Below are 15,361 nucleotides of genomic sequence, written 5' to 3' on the forward strand. Positions count from 1 at the left end.
TTGTTCCCCTAGCTATACTTAGTCTTGAAGAAAGTGAATGGAGTTGAAGGAGTTAATCCAGGCAATGTAGAGTGATGGTAGAAAAGGGACTGGTTTGACCTCTGTTTTAGAAGGAAATGAAGGGTTAAGAGGTCAAGCAGGTGTAGGATGTAGTTGCAGAGAGTTTGGATATCATTTGTAATGATGCGCTGGACTATGTCAAAACAGCAGAAACTATCAAAGGCATATATCTGTAAGTGGGAAGTGACTGGGAAAGGGCAGAAGAAGAGGGCTGAAATTAAATAAGTTTTGTGTGACAAGAGCATGCTAAATCAGTGAGTCTATGAAGATAGCCCTGCTATGGATCTTGAGGAAGAAGTAGGCAGTGTGGAATTGGCAACTTATAAGACTGAAAGCTACAGAAGAAAGATTTTCTGATGTTCAATGGGATTGTGGCCCAATGGGAAGTATGAGAAAGTGTTGGACAATTGCGTTTTTGAGGGAGGAGATTTTTTGGGAGCTTCATGCATAACTAACTTGATTAAATTATTTGAGGGGGTATGAAGAGAATCAGTGAGAGGAGGAGTTTTATGTACTGTACATGAACTGGGTAAGGCTTTACTTATATGGCAGGGTGGGCAAAAAAAATAAAAGCCAAAGGAGAGTGGGTTGATTTGAAATTGTTTCTAGCTATGTGCTTAACTGTGGAGGAAGGGTTAAGAATGCAGAATTATATAGATGGTTTAGTCATTTGGGCTGAAAGATGATCAGTAGAATTAACTGTAGTGAGTTAATGGCCAAAAACTTCTAAAGCCAGCAGGACAGGTTTAATGGTAAATTGAAAAGGCATACAGGGTACTGTCTTAACCATATGTGGCACAGCATAAAAGTGGGGAGATAGCCTATACAGGAAACTGGTGAAGTGGGGTTATTGACTGGGTTATGTCTTGGTATAAGTACTGTCTGGTCACTAAAATAGAGGAAAGGTATGACTGTACCAGGTAGATCTCCTCTGCACACTTTAAAGATATTACTAAAACTGGAATACTGTAGTTACAAAGATTGGGTTTACTCAGATTATTTTCTTTGGAAGAGGAAGCTCTTAATTGAGGCACATAAAATTAAGGAGACTTTACTTCAGGCAGTACACCCCTTTCGTTTAAAATCAAAATTTTGTCCATATTTTCTACCTTGTAATATTTAACGAGATTTAATTTATGTACCTTGTTTATTTTGATATAGTTGAGCAGAAATTTGATGTAGGTGTCTGCAATTTCTTCATACATAGGTAGTTCAAGGAAGGAAATAACTGAACATTGGGAATGGATGGAACATAATCTATTACAGACACTTTCAATCTTTGAGAATGAAAATGACATCACTACATTTGTTAAGGGTAAAATACAGGTTAGTGATTTAAAACAATGTTAAAACAAAATATGAGTGCATATAAATAATAGGTAATTGAATAGTTACAAAATTGAGGATTTATGCTGCTATGTTTAAATAAGAGTAGATATACGCATTTTAAGTACATTAATAATATATTGATTCCCAGCTCCAGGAATAAAATGCCCTTTGAAAGTACTTAAAACAATCGCTTGTATATATCAATTGAGTGTGAAAAGATGAACAACTTCATTAATTTGTAAAATATTTTTTAATATAATATGACTATTTACTGAGCTTGTTTATTTTCCTTTTGATTTTAGGGTATAATTGCAGAATATAATAAAAATAATGATGTAAAGGAGGACGACGACACAGATAAGTTTAAGGAAGCTATTTTGAAGTTTCGTAAACTCTTTGGGATGCCAGAGGAGGAAAAACTGGTTAACTACTATTCTTGCAGTTATTGGAAAGGTCGGGTTCCACGGCAGGGATGGATGTATCTGAGCATCAACCATCTCTGCTTTTACTCATTCTTGCTGGGCAAAGAAGGTATAGTATTCTTCGGCAGTTTATCTTCAACTTAGGGAGTGTGGATGGGCCCAGGTTATAATTCATATTATTGGGTGTCATACGTTTAACAGTTCTCAATAATATAAATATAAATCTTGGTTTCTTCGCTTCATTCATGACAATCCATCCACTTATAGAATGCTGGTCAATCTTATGTGGCTTGGATTATTCAAGAAGTTGTGTAATGTTTGGATTGAAACATCAATTTATTTTGCACTTGTAAATAAAAACATGATCTGAATTTAAAAATTAAAATTAGGTTTTGTGATTTGGATTAAGGACTATCTGTGATTAATTGCTTTTCTTGCAGAATATCTGTTCAGCTGATCCCCTCAAATTGTTTTCCCCATTCTTAAACTTCGATCATATCTCTTAAATTTACAAAATGATATGAAATCAGTTGGTGCAGTTTTTAAAGCAGGATTAATGGAAAAGCTTTCATTTTTTTAAACGTGCCATAGGTAAATGTTTCCTAAGTAGAATGACTGACTACAGACAACTTAGGACAAGAATAGATAAAGATATACAGTATTTGGATGAAATATGATAATATGATCAATGTCAAGGCAAGAAGTCATAAAGTGAATCATTTTACATTTGAAAACTTTTCATGGAACCTATACTAGAAAATTAGAAAATACAATGGATTCCAGTTAATTGGCCCAATTAAGCAGCTGCCCCAATAAGCTGAAGTAAGCAAAAACAGTTCTGAATTGTCTTGCGGCTTTTTCTCTTGCCAACTATCAATGACAAAAATCACTGCTTTTTGAACGCAAACATACCGCAAGTGACGCTATTTAAAAACAGTTTGCTCTAAGCACGGTGTAGTGCCTGATGGCCATATGACGTGCACACGACTGACGTTCATTAGAAAATGCTCAGCGACAGTCACCTGCCCCAGGTAAGTGGCTTATTATCCAAAACAAATGATGGGAATTCCAGCTATTTTCTCAATTTGCTTTTGTTCGTTAAGAGTTGTCATGAATAAGCAGCTGTCCAGACTAACTAGAATCCACTGTATTTGTTTGGCTGTTAAATCAACTGTATATTTTTCCTATTTCTATTGCATGAGAAGGTCAACTAGAAAATTAAATATATTGTTGCACCATTTGTATTGTGACAAGTACCCAGAATGGTGGAACTCTACATAATGTTCACTTATGACGTTTTGTTCTTTTGACTCCAAAGAACTGATATTTTGGGAATTTCATGCTGCTTTTTATGTGCAGTCAACTCAAGTGACAGAGAATGAATTTCCACACAGTTTGTGACAGAAAAGTAATGAACTATAAATGTGATTATTTCTTCCTGTTCATAATATGTGAAGGTATTTGGGAAATAGAGTTTGTTTTATAGTTCTGGTTTGGAAAAATGAAAACAATCTGAGCGTCTCACCTTCTTCTAGCCAAGTTAGTGATCCGATGGGCAGACGTTATCCAGCTAGAGAAGAATGCCACACTGCTCTTTCCTGAAATGATCAAAGTGAGCACAAGATGTAGTGAGCATATTTTCTCAGTCTTCCTCAATATTGGTGAAACCTTTAAACTAATGGAGCAACTAGCCAACATTGCTATGAGGCAGCTTCTGGATAATGAAGGCTTTGAAGAAGATAGATCACTTCCAAAACTAAAGAAGAAGTCTCCTCAAAAAGTTTCTGTTTTAAAACGGTTAGTAGCTTGGAAATTTAATATGGAGGTTCATATTAAATACAAGATTGAGCATTAATCTATGATTTTTTTAACTATTGGTTATTTTATTTAATATTGTGTGCTACATTTTTAAAGTTAAGAACTCTAATGAATCCATTTTAATTTTCAATTAAAGGGATCTTGATGCCAGGGCAAAAAGTGAACGGTACAGGTCTCTTTTCCGGCTTCCTAAAGATGAGCGTCTGGATGGACACACAGACTGCACCCTTTGGACACCATTCAGTAAAATGCATGTTGTGGGTCAGATGTTTGTTTCTAATAATTACATCTGCTTCACCAGTAAAGAAGAAAACCTCTGCAGTCTTATTATTCCTCTAAGAGAGGTGTGTATGAACTAAAGATGCTAACATTTATGCCTATAATAGAATATTCTGCAAGATTCTAACTGGATTTTGTTTTTCCTACAAACATTCTGTTCTTATTCATGTTAGAATCATTTATGAATTTTCCAATCAGGAAACTAATTGGACATGGCTCAGGCCTGTCCTCACACTGATATATTCACATTTGCAGTATGTAAAATTGCAGCAGAACATCGTGCCGTGAACTGGACATTGTTTTTCTTAAGTTTAACAGTCATTTGCTGTGCTATTCTGTAAGGAAATGGTTAGGTGGGTATTTTTGTTTTTATTTTACTTAGGAATGTAGCATGGTGACAGGGCCTTGTGGCCCAAAGAGCCTGCTTTGTCCATTTACACCCCGTATGACCAATTAACTTACTAACTAACCCATACGTCTTTGGAAAGTAGGAGGAAACTGGAGCGCCAGGGGTATCCCAGATGGTCACGGGGAGAATATAGAAACTTCTTACAGACAGCGGCACCAATTGAACCCGGGTTGCAGACATTGTAAGAGTGTTGCGCTAACCACTAGGCTACAATGCCACCCTGCAAAGCAACATGGCTATTTAATTTTTTTCCATTAAATTCTTCACAATTTTAGCTTCGGTTTCTTGTATTTCCATTTAAGTGCAAGTATTATCATTAATTGTGCTTTATTTTGAGTAAATATGTATTTCAATAATTCTTCAATGTAAACAGGGAAATTAAAGGAAATGCCAGGCATTTCATTTGATAAGTTTCATGTAGTAACAGATTCCGCAGTGGACAGATGAGCTTCCTTTGTTTACTAGAGCCTTAAATGAAAGCAGGGACAGAGTGTTGTCCTTACCGCAATATATCTTGCAGCTGTAAAACAGAAAATGTTGATGGAAGACTGTGATATGTGAAATGTCCTCCCAAGTTAGAAATGTGGGCATGTTTAAATCATCACGTTGAGTTATTATTCCCATTGATTATATTGTTCATGTGGGATTAAATTATATTCTAAGTTCTAAACTTTTCCACAATGAAAAGAAATGTGGACAATTCAAAGCTCCTGTTCAATATTCCTGTAATTGTTACCATTGCAGATCGATGAAGATGATCTGTGCTTGTTAAAAATAGGTATGTGGTGCAGAGCTTGAGTAATGTTCTGGAGCGTGGTGTCTTTTCCAGTTCTGCTATAAACTGGGGTACAGAAGAGTATTAAGAAAGATATCACTGAAGTTATAGTTTATTAGACTTCTGAACTTAATATTGTGTCTGATGCAAAATACCCTCACAGAATTGCAAGAATTTAACATGAGTGCCACCTTAATCTGTTTAATATGCCCTTATGCCTAGCATTCTACAGTTAATCTCTGAACAATAGCAATAATTGCTGTGACCCCGTTTAGAAAATAAGAAGATCCATCCTCCAATAAATTTGCCTTAATTATGAACTGCACTTCTCTGCAATGAAACAATACAATTAAATATTTCGTTGCATCCTTGGATGTGTGTTGGCACAATACAAATTTAAATAGCAAAAGATCTGAAAGGTAATTCATCTGAACTTAGACCTCCATAGAACTAAAATTCTTAGTTCCGAAACTTGCTGAAGAAAAGCTAATTTGATCAGTGTCAAATGTTAGGGATGGACTGCTTGTTTTCAGCTATTCATTTGAATGTGATGCAAACATAACTGCACCTTTAAGAATATGTTTTCCCCCTTTTAGGTCACAATTGTGGAAAAAGCGGACAGCTCAAGCGTACTTCCAAGTCCGTTATCTATCAGCACAAAGAACAGGATGACTTTCTTTTTTGCCAATCTCAAAGATCGAGATTTCTTGGTTCAAAGAATTTCTGACTTCCTGCAGCAAACAACATCAAAAATATATTCTGACAAAGAAATGACCGGAAGTCTCAACTCTGATGAAGAGGTATGCAGAATGGAATCTGAAGGTAGCCTAAGAAACTGATAAACTCAGAAAAACTAGAATTTCTTACTGTCTCAAGTGGTTAAAGGGAAGTAGGGGAGTGTTTACAGATTGTTTTAAAGGGAAGATATTTTGAAATCAGTCCTTGAAGATGCACCATTTCAAAATATTCAGATTCTTTTAGGATTTTGTGAACAAAATTATAGCCATGTATACGGTAGCGTAAAACTTGAATAACTATAGTCTGTCAATCTATGTATGAAATAAGATTTTTTAATTTGTTTGAATGGGATAAAGCTTGTTGGCTGGAACTAGAGCTTCCAGTAGGAGGCAAAGGTGAAGGCATGCTTTAATTTTAGTTATTTCTAAGATTTTTATGTGTTTTTGACTAGCTTTTTAAAAATGTTGAATTTGACTTCAATTGTAATAGTTTGAGGACAAAAAAGTAAATTCACATTGTGCTTAACAAAAGCCAGGGTTCCATTTCAAGCTCTTTCCTTCTGTTAAAGTCTGTCAGGGGTGCATTCCAAACTTAGACTCAACATAATGCTACCTGGGACCAGTCACCCTGAGGTCTTGCCACCCATCTGGAATGTGTGAAGTGACAGTGAGTTTGGCACTTTGCAGCTGGACCAGATGATTGCAGGCAGCTGAGACTCTTCATCAGGACTGGAAAGGAAGGGGAAAGAAGCCGGAATAAAGTGGGACGGGGGTAGGGGGAAGGAGTACAAGCTGGAAAATTATAGTAGAAACCAGGTGAGGGGGGACATGGGGGAGGGGGAAATGAAGTGAAGAGCTGGGAGGTGATAAGTGGAAGCGGTAAAGAGCTGAAGAAGAAGGAATCTGAAAGGAGAGGAAAGTGGACTATGGAAGGAGGAGAGGAAGAGGGGCACCAGAGGGAGGTGAGGGGAAGGGAAGGAGTATAAAGGGATCCAGAATGGAAAATGGTGAAAGAGAGAAGGGGGAGTGGGTAGGAATTACCTGGTCAGAGAAATCAATGTTCAAGCCATCATGTGACCTTTTGCACATTCTTATCTAGTGGGCATGTTTATAAAGCAGCTTATTCTGAGATGTATGTTATATGTATAGTTTACTTTCAGTCTAATTCCTTTGTTGAGATCCATTTTAAATTTAAGATGAGAAATTCACTCCTTATTTCTCTTCGAGGACTAATAAGGGATTTAAATGAAATGAATCCTGGCACACAGTTCCATAAACTGATCTAGACTGGAACTCTCATTCCAGGAAATAGTAAATACTTGTGGGCATCTGGAAAGGAATTCAAATTGCATTTTATACCACTGCACTGTGTTTGATTAAAGCATAAATCAAACTCACCAATTTTATTGGATGTGTAGTTTTCTGCAAGTGGCTTCCAAAACCATACAACTAATACCATGGTTATCTGCATACTTCTAGACATGTTAGATGATTGCCACTTGGATCTTGATAATTGAAGTTGATATTTTATTTAGGCAGAGGTGAAAGGCCAGAAAATAAATTTTTACTGTGATGTTTTGTTTGCAGTGAAACATTAGATCACTAGTTTATTCAAAAGATTTTTAAAAATTGTTTTTTAATGATTGGCAACACTTTCTGGAAACAATCAGGGTTTATTTGACCAGCATGATTTACCACCAGAATCTATCTGTTTGCCTTGCAGATATTTTCAAGACAAAGCAGTATTGTTTCCAGTAGCCCACAGAGAAGTCTCAGTTTCACCTCAGATACAAATGAAGAACGGCAATTCATTCTGAATGGAAATAGTACACCAATAGCGACACAGACACTAATGACAATGTATCGTCGAAAATCGCCTGAAGAATTCAATCCTAAAGTGGTACATGCTGTTTATTAAAGTATCCCTGTAATTAAATAGTGTTTTGAGTTAATCCGAATTTTCCAGTTGTAGATCTGTTTAGTTTATTTATTTTAATCTATGGAAATAAGTGGTTAAAAATAATTCAAACTCTTAATAGTGTTATATGCAAGGCAAGATCTGGTTGAAGAAGTTTATTTGTGCATAAAAGTTTTCCTCATTCATTTTTTAAGGCTTTCCCAACTAAAGCACTTTCAGCAATTACATTTAGAGCAACCATGTTCTGGCCAGAAGTGTTACAGAAACAATTTTTGTGCTGATTTAAAAACAGCTTGCTTATAAATTAAAAATAACTCCACTCCTCTCCACCAAAACATGCACCTGTGCAGACATAATTCACCTTCACTGTGTATTGTGATGTAGTCTTGAAATCATTACTCTATAGCAGTGAAAAGAAATTATGTTGCAGTAATAATGTTCCAGTTTTGAGGCTTCTGACCCTTGGTATGTTAGGAGATGCATAACAATATTTTAAGGGAAATTGGACCTATTATCAGCTAGCACTTTAAAAAGTGAGCATCTTGTTATAATTGTGTTTCCTGCAGTATTATTAATGTTAACTTAGCAATTGAAGACATGTTTTGCTCACTGTGGCTTCCAGCATTCAGATTTAGAAATGCCAGTAATGGCTGGGAGTGAAAATGAAACCATCTCGTTACTTCAAGTTAGGAACTATTTGGAACAAAGAATTTGAAGGTATCAGCAATCATTTTGAATGTTACCTTTGGTCCCCACTGGAGAGTCAGCTATCACCTATGGCTGTGTGTGACAGGGGCCACATGCCAGTACGCCTATGGCTGTGTGTGACAGGGGCCACACGCCAGTACGCCTATGGCTGTGTGTGACAGGGGCCACACGCCAGTACGCCTATGGCTGTGTGTGACAGGGGCCACACGCCAGTACGCCTATGGCTGTGTGTGACAGGGGCCACACGCCAATACGCCTATGGCTGTGTGTGACAGGGGCCACACGCCAGTACGCCTATGGCTGTGTGTGACAGGGGCCACACGCCAGTACGCCTATGGCTGTGTGTGACAGGGGCCACACGCCAGTACGCCTATGGCTGTGTGTGACAGGGGCCACACGCCAGTACGCCTATGGCTGTGTGTGACAGGGGCCACACGCCAGTACGCCTATGGCTGTGTGTGACAGGGGCCACACGCCAGTACGCCTATGGCTGTGTGTGACAAGGGCCACACACCAGTACGCCGGTTCAACAGGTGGGTTAAACCAGGTGAGGGTAGCTAGCAGATCTCATCCCCACTAAGATAGGAACATGCCTACCGGCTCCAGCAGACTGAGCGGTTGAGATCTGACGGCCAGGAAGATGGTTCTGCAAAGCCACGTGGAGAGTGAAGAGCATGACGAGGCACAGAAGTCATGGTCATCCACTGCAACTGGGGAAGATCACGGTTGTGACTGACATCTGCTCATCCCACTGGACCCAGACTTCTGAGGTTGAGAGAGTGGTGGTGATCCAGTGCAACGGCTTTCCCCACTTTAAAAGCTGACCGTTACCAGTTTCCTGTAATTGTCGGATGCAGTGAGCAGCCTCTAGTAGTATTGGTCGTGTTCTAATTTGTTCTGTATTTCTTTTTTTTTAATATATTTTTAACTATTTCCATGAAAATTTGGTTAATTGGGGCATCACTTAATTGAGCCAAAATGTACAGGTCCTGATGTGTCCCAGTTTACTGGAGTGCACTGTACTATCAAAAATAACCAGTGCTAATTTGTGGCTTTTATCTATTGATAGAATAGTATTTAAAAATAATGCATTATTTTATATGTGCAGCACTCAGAAATTTGAATATTGATGACTATACTATGTTTGTCAATAATTAGGCAAAGGAACTAATGAAAGAGCAGAGTTGGAAAAATCATTTTGCTGAATACGGACGTGGAGTGTGTATGTATCGCACAGAGATGACACAGGAACTTGTCCTGAAGGGCATTCCAGAAAGCATGAGAGGAGAACTTTGGCTATTATTCTCAGGTGTGTAAAGACAGAAACTTGCTTCTACAGGAAACTTGTCGTGTTGCAAACTATCAAAATTGTCATCATTTAAGCAGAAGCATAAGGTATTAGGGACTAGTTAAGTTTATTGCTATAGAGTTTTTGCATATTATTTTGAACTGTCGCTCATTTTGAGAATAAGACATCCCCAAATTCTAAATGTCTGACCTATGACACCCCTACACATGAACAAACTTCCATACTAATAAAAGTCAGACATCTGCAAACATGTTAGTTTATACAAACAACAGAACTCACTGGTTCTTCACCTCCCCTCGTCATTGTTTCTTCTTATCAGTCATATGTCTTTGGTGTTATTCACGACATACCAGAGAGGTATGGTTATCACATCTGGTGTTTTCTCTGTGTATCTTCTGACTTTGAACAAAGTTGACCTATGGACTTCTATAAAAATGGAACCTGGAAAATCGCCTGATATTCTAAGATTAAGTAATACTCTTTGAGGTTTGTATTTTAGCTTTTGGCAATAATTGGTAAAACACTCCAGAAGACTCTTTTATTTCTGTTAACCGCACCAATAAAACTCTATGGAAATATATTTTGTAATGTCAGCCATCAAAATACAGACACAATGTAAACTACTCATGAATCATATATGTCTGGGGATAATGCCATGCATTAATCCATGAATCATAATAGTTTGAAACATGGTAATTATTATCATTATTGTTACTTGCCTAAGTTTTTAGTAACTAGGAATGCCCATATACTGCTAAGGATAATAACCAAAATCCCATCCCCAAGTACTTAGTTGCAGTTTTATTATCAGGTCAGCTAGCAAATATTATACTGACTATGATTTGATTTTAAATTTCTTAATTGGCAATATGCAGAGTTTTGAATTCTGCCTATCTTTCGTTGCCTCTCCACCATTCCTATAGTTCTCTGTCGAGCTTAAAAGGCATAATTTGAAGAATAGAGGCTTGGTTAATAGCATCCTGGGAGAAGAATAACTTTTGTTTATTTGATATAACTCAGAATATCCTCCTTGCCGCAGGTGCCATTAATGAGATGGCCACACATCCTGGGTATTACTCTGATTTGGTGGAGAAATCCATTGGGAAATATAACCTAGCCACGGAAGAAATAGAGCGGGACTTGCACCGCTCCCTTCCTGAGCATCCAGCGTTCCAGAATGAAATGGGAATTGGTGCTTTGCGGAGAGTACTCACTGCCTATGCTTTTCGAAATCCCAATATTGGATATTGCCAGGTAAATATTACTGTGGAGTTTGAACTTGTAAAATTAGTAACAAAATCAGTGGTGTTTAATTTGCTCAAAGTGCTGGTGCGTAAATGCATTCTACTCTTCAAGAAGGGAGGGAAGCAGAAGAAAGGAAATTATAGGCCAGTTCGCCTGACTTCAGTGGTTGTAAAGATGTTGAGAGTCAATTGTTAAGAATGAGGTTTCAGGGTACTTGGAGGCACAAAATAAAATAGGCCAAAGGGAAAATCTTGCCTAACAAATCTGTTGGAATTCTTTGAGGAAATAACAAACAGGACAGACAAAGGTGAATTGATGGAGGTTGCGTATTTGGATTTTCAGTCGGCCTTTGTCAAGGTGCCGCTTGTCAGGCTGCTTAGCATGTTAGGAGCCCGTGGTATTGCAGGAAAGATACTGGTATGGATAGAGCATTGGCTGATTTGCAGGAGGCAAAGAGTGGGAATAAATGGAGCCTTTTCTGATTGTCTGCTGGTGATTAATGGTGTTCTGCAGGGTTCTTTTCACATTGATTGTCAGTGATTTTGATGACAGAATTGATGGCTTCATGGCCAAGTTTGCAGATCGTACAAGATAGTAGAGGGGCAGGTTGTGTTAAGGAAACAGGAAGGCTGCAGAAGGACTTAGAGAGATTAGGAGAATGGCAAAGAAGTAGAAGATAGAATACAGTGTTGGGAAATGTATGGTCACGCACTTTGGTAGAAGGAATAAAAGTACAGGTATAGACTATTTTCTAAACTTGGGAAAATTAAAAAACCTGAGGTGCAAAGGGACTTGGGAGCCCTCATGTAACATTTCCGAAAAGTTAACTTGCAGCTTGAGTTGGTGGTGAGGAAGGCGATTGCAATGTTAGCATTGATTTTATGAGGACTAGAATATAAAAACAAGAATGTAATGCTGAGGCTTTGTAAGGAGTGACGAAGCCTCACATGCAGTATTGAGAGCAGGAGATAAGGTGGAGTGGTGGGCAAGAATTGGCAAGAAGACCTATGGAATAGGTCTTCTGAAAAGAAAGCATATAAGGAAGGTACAGTGGGCAGGGGAGGGGGGAATGGGAGCCAGTAGTAGGAATATGTGAATGATCCAGTGTACCTCTCTCATTTCTTTCCTCTTCATTTTTCTTTAATAACAGATGCCATAATGTGCAACCTTTTTTTTTGTTTCCACCTGTCAATTCCCAGTCCCTGCCACCTTCTTAAACACAAGAGGTTCTGCAGATGCTAGAAATGTTGAGCAAGGCACACAACAAAATGCTGGAGAACTCAACAAGTCAGGCAACATCTATGGAGGGGAATAAACATCGCGTTTCGGGCCGAGACCTTTCATCAGGACTGGAAATGAAGGGGGCAGGTGCCAGAGTAAGAAGGTGGGGGGGGAGTAATGTAAAGTGGCGGGTGACAGATGAGAGGGTTAAAGTAAGAAGCTGAGAGAGGATTGCTGGAAGCACTAAAGGATGGAAGAAGGAGGAATCTAATAGAAGACAGTGGATTATGAAAGAAAGAGAAGAAGGAGGCGAACCAGAGAGAGGTAATGGGCAGGAGAGAAGTGAAGGGGCGTGAGGATAACTAGAATGAGTTATGTGAAAAGGGAGAAGGACGGTGAGCAGACAAATTACCACAAGTTAAAGGATTAGATGCTCTCGTTATCAGGTTAGAGGCAATCCAGATGGAATATGAGGTGTTGCTCCTCTAACCGGAGCTTAACCTAATCATAGCAGTAGAGGAGGCCATGGCCAGACATGTCAGAATGAGAATGGGAACAGGAATTAACAGCATCTCCCAGTGGCCATTTAATTCAACTTCCCATTCTGAATCTAGCAAGAGTGAATATTTTGGTTTGGTGACTAGTCATTAGTACCAGACCAATGACCACTTCCCAGCATTTGCAGAACTTCAATATCAGCAGTTTTTTATTAGCTTTACAGTTTTTCAATGTGTCAGCTTCGAGAGTCAACCTGGGAAGGCATAATATATAATTGCATGTACATCCATGATTACACCCAAAATAGAGGGTGAAGACATGAAAACATTGAGTTAGGATTCTTCATGTGCAACTCTTAAAATGTTGCTGCCACTCTTATGGTTGGACATAGCAAGAATGATTTTCAGTTATGTGGGTATTTGAGGAGATTTCACAAGGCAATACTACCAAGGTAGATATAATTGTCATTTTGTTGAATGTTCAGTGTCTGGAGGCAGACGTCCTTCTCCCCCAATGAATAACAATCAGTCTTCCCATTTCCACATTCCAATCCATCCATATCTAACAATAGGAAGGGCTTTCTGGCCCTTCTGTCCAAATCACACGGTGCTCTGATCTTTCTGTTGTACCTCAGCAACTCCCTAACCCTAGAAGGCATCACTACTACTACTACGTCGACTCAGACCTAGGGGACCGGTGTCGGGCACAATGACGGACTCTCCAATTCTCCCTCTCCCTCATCAGTGTGTTCAGTTCTTCTACATTAGCCACGCCGCTGTCTTCTGGGAGCGTGTTGACCATAGTCTTGGGAGGGCGCCCAGGGTTCATCCTCCCATGCTTGGGCTCCCATATGATGACTAGGCTTGCAGGTAGCTTGAGGTGGCGGAGACAGTGCCCCGCTAGTTGCAGTCTTCTCGCCTCGATTTTAGTGGTGAGCATCGGTAGGTCATCATAGAGCTGGACGTTCATCAAGCTAGAAGGCATTGCTACAGCAATATTAACGTTATTAATAAACCATTTCAAAGATACACTGGCTACAGAAAGACTGTTTCCATCTATGGGTCACCATCTGTTCTTTAATAAATCTCTGATTTCCATGTTTGAGAATTGTTGACTGACACTAGCCAGCTAGCCCAGTATCAGAGATGAAAGAAGTTAGTGTGAAGAAGATTGTGAGGAATTGTTCATTTCATGAAGTAAAGAACATTAAGAGTGAATACATCTACTCTTAATATATGTAATGTCGTGAAAATGATTACATGCTAGAAGTCATGCTTAATATTTTCATGTAAGAGACAAAGGTTTATAGATGTTTTACATGCATACAGTTAAAGATATAGAATATCCTATAAATATTTGGGTAGAAACTAATAGGAAAAGTCAGTACTAAATGAATAACATTTCATAGAAAATTAGCTGCTTTGTAAAATTCTGATTTTGATAATTGGTAAACTTGTTTTAATTTTCCCAAGAATTCAAAAAATTGCTGAGCAAGCTTTAGTGTTTTTAATAGGTTTTATAGTAAAATAGATTGTGCTTATTATCAAACAATGTCTGTGTGTGCGCAGGCAATGAACATTGTCACTTCAGTTTTGCTGCTATATGCAAAAGAGGAGGAAGCCTTCTGGTTGTTGGTAGCACTCTGTGAACGAATGTTGCCAGACTACTATAACACTAGAGTGGTTGGTAAGTATTGTGCATTTGCCTAAAGGGCCCATGTTAAATCTTAACAGTAAAGCATGCAATTTTTCATGTTAAACTTTCTCAAATTGAGGAGCTAAGGAGACATTGAATACATTTGGGCTGATTAATCACTACAACCTCATAATTTTATACTTTATTTCAGGAATAAATGTAGTCCCAACACTAAATAGATGTCAGTAGTCCCAACATTGTTTAGTTTTACAGTATACATCTATACAGTTGAATGACTATAAACTTGAAAAATAAAACTAAATTTAACATGGGAAAAAGTCCCTGAAGTTCAATGGCATTATCTTCACCCAAGTACATGAAAGGAGCTTAATGAATACTAGTGAAAATGTCAAGATTAATTATTCAATATTACAGATTTGTAGCCACTTGAAATATTAGGACAATTTCAAGAGCATTTCTGAATATCCAGTTTTTCCCTGATCTTGTTAAAGCGACAAAAGATGTGATCAGTACATTTTATATTGTAAGTGAGGAAATTCTATATATGTCAAATAATTTCCCCAGTATATTTGTTTCTGACATTTCTGATTTTTTCTATTTGTCTGAAAAACTCCAATGGAGGTGACTGTTTAAAACCTCTTCAGCTGCTGGAGTTGTACATGAACATGAACATATCTACAACAGTTACTTGAATTGATGCTTATGGCTCTGACTTAACCTGGACTCTTACAAAATTAGAAATAAGTTATTTTGTCAAGTTATTTACCAGGTCTTTATTCATAACTCATAAATCCCCTTGGTAGAACAAAACCAGACCTAACAAGAATGACCCAAGTTGGTATTAATTAATCTCAGCCCAAAATAATGATGAGGTTACTGCAGTCAGTTGCAGTAATCCTGCTAGGGAGAGTCAAAGACAGTCAAGCACCACCAGTAACACAAAATCCTTGTGTTAACCAATATAGCAAAACAAATAT

General features: G+C 38.2%; 1 protein-coding gene across 1 annotated transcript in view; it reads left to right on the forward strand.

Annotated features, from left to right (window-relative positions):
* tbc1d9 (TBC1 domain family, member 9 (with GRAM domain)) overlaps positions 1-15,361 on the forward strand; it is a 61,141-nt gene that overhangs the window by 16,951 nt on the left and 28,829 nt on the right. The window contains exons 3-11 of the mRNA XM_063046618.1: positions 1,268-1,386; positions 1,692-1,920; positions 3,347-3,608; positions 3,766-3,973; positions 5,689-5,892; positions 7,553-7,729; positions 9,614-9,764; positions 10,804-11,018; positions 14,297-14,414. Of these exons, the coding sequence (XP_062902688.1) occupies positions 1,268-1,386; positions 1,692-1,920; positions 3,347-3,608; positions 3,766-3,973; positions 5,689-5,892; positions 7,553-7,729; positions 9,614-9,764; positions 10,804-11,018; positions 14,297-14,414 (1,683 nt within the window). The remainder of the gene's footprint in view (positions 1-1,267; positions 1,387-1,691; positions 1,921-3,346; positions 3,609-3,765; positions 3,974-5,688; positions 5,893-7,552; positions 7,730-9,613; positions 9,765-10,803; positions 11,019-14,296; positions 14,415-15,361) is intronic.

Source organism: Mobula hypostoma, chromosome 4, assembly GCF_963921235.1.
Source record: "Mobula hypostoma chromosome 4, sMobHyp1.1, whole genome shotgun sequence".
In the NCBI taxonomy this organism is placed as follows: Eukaryota; Metazoa; Chordata; class Chondrichthyes; order Myliobatiformes; family Myliobatidae; genus Mobula; species Mobula hypostoma.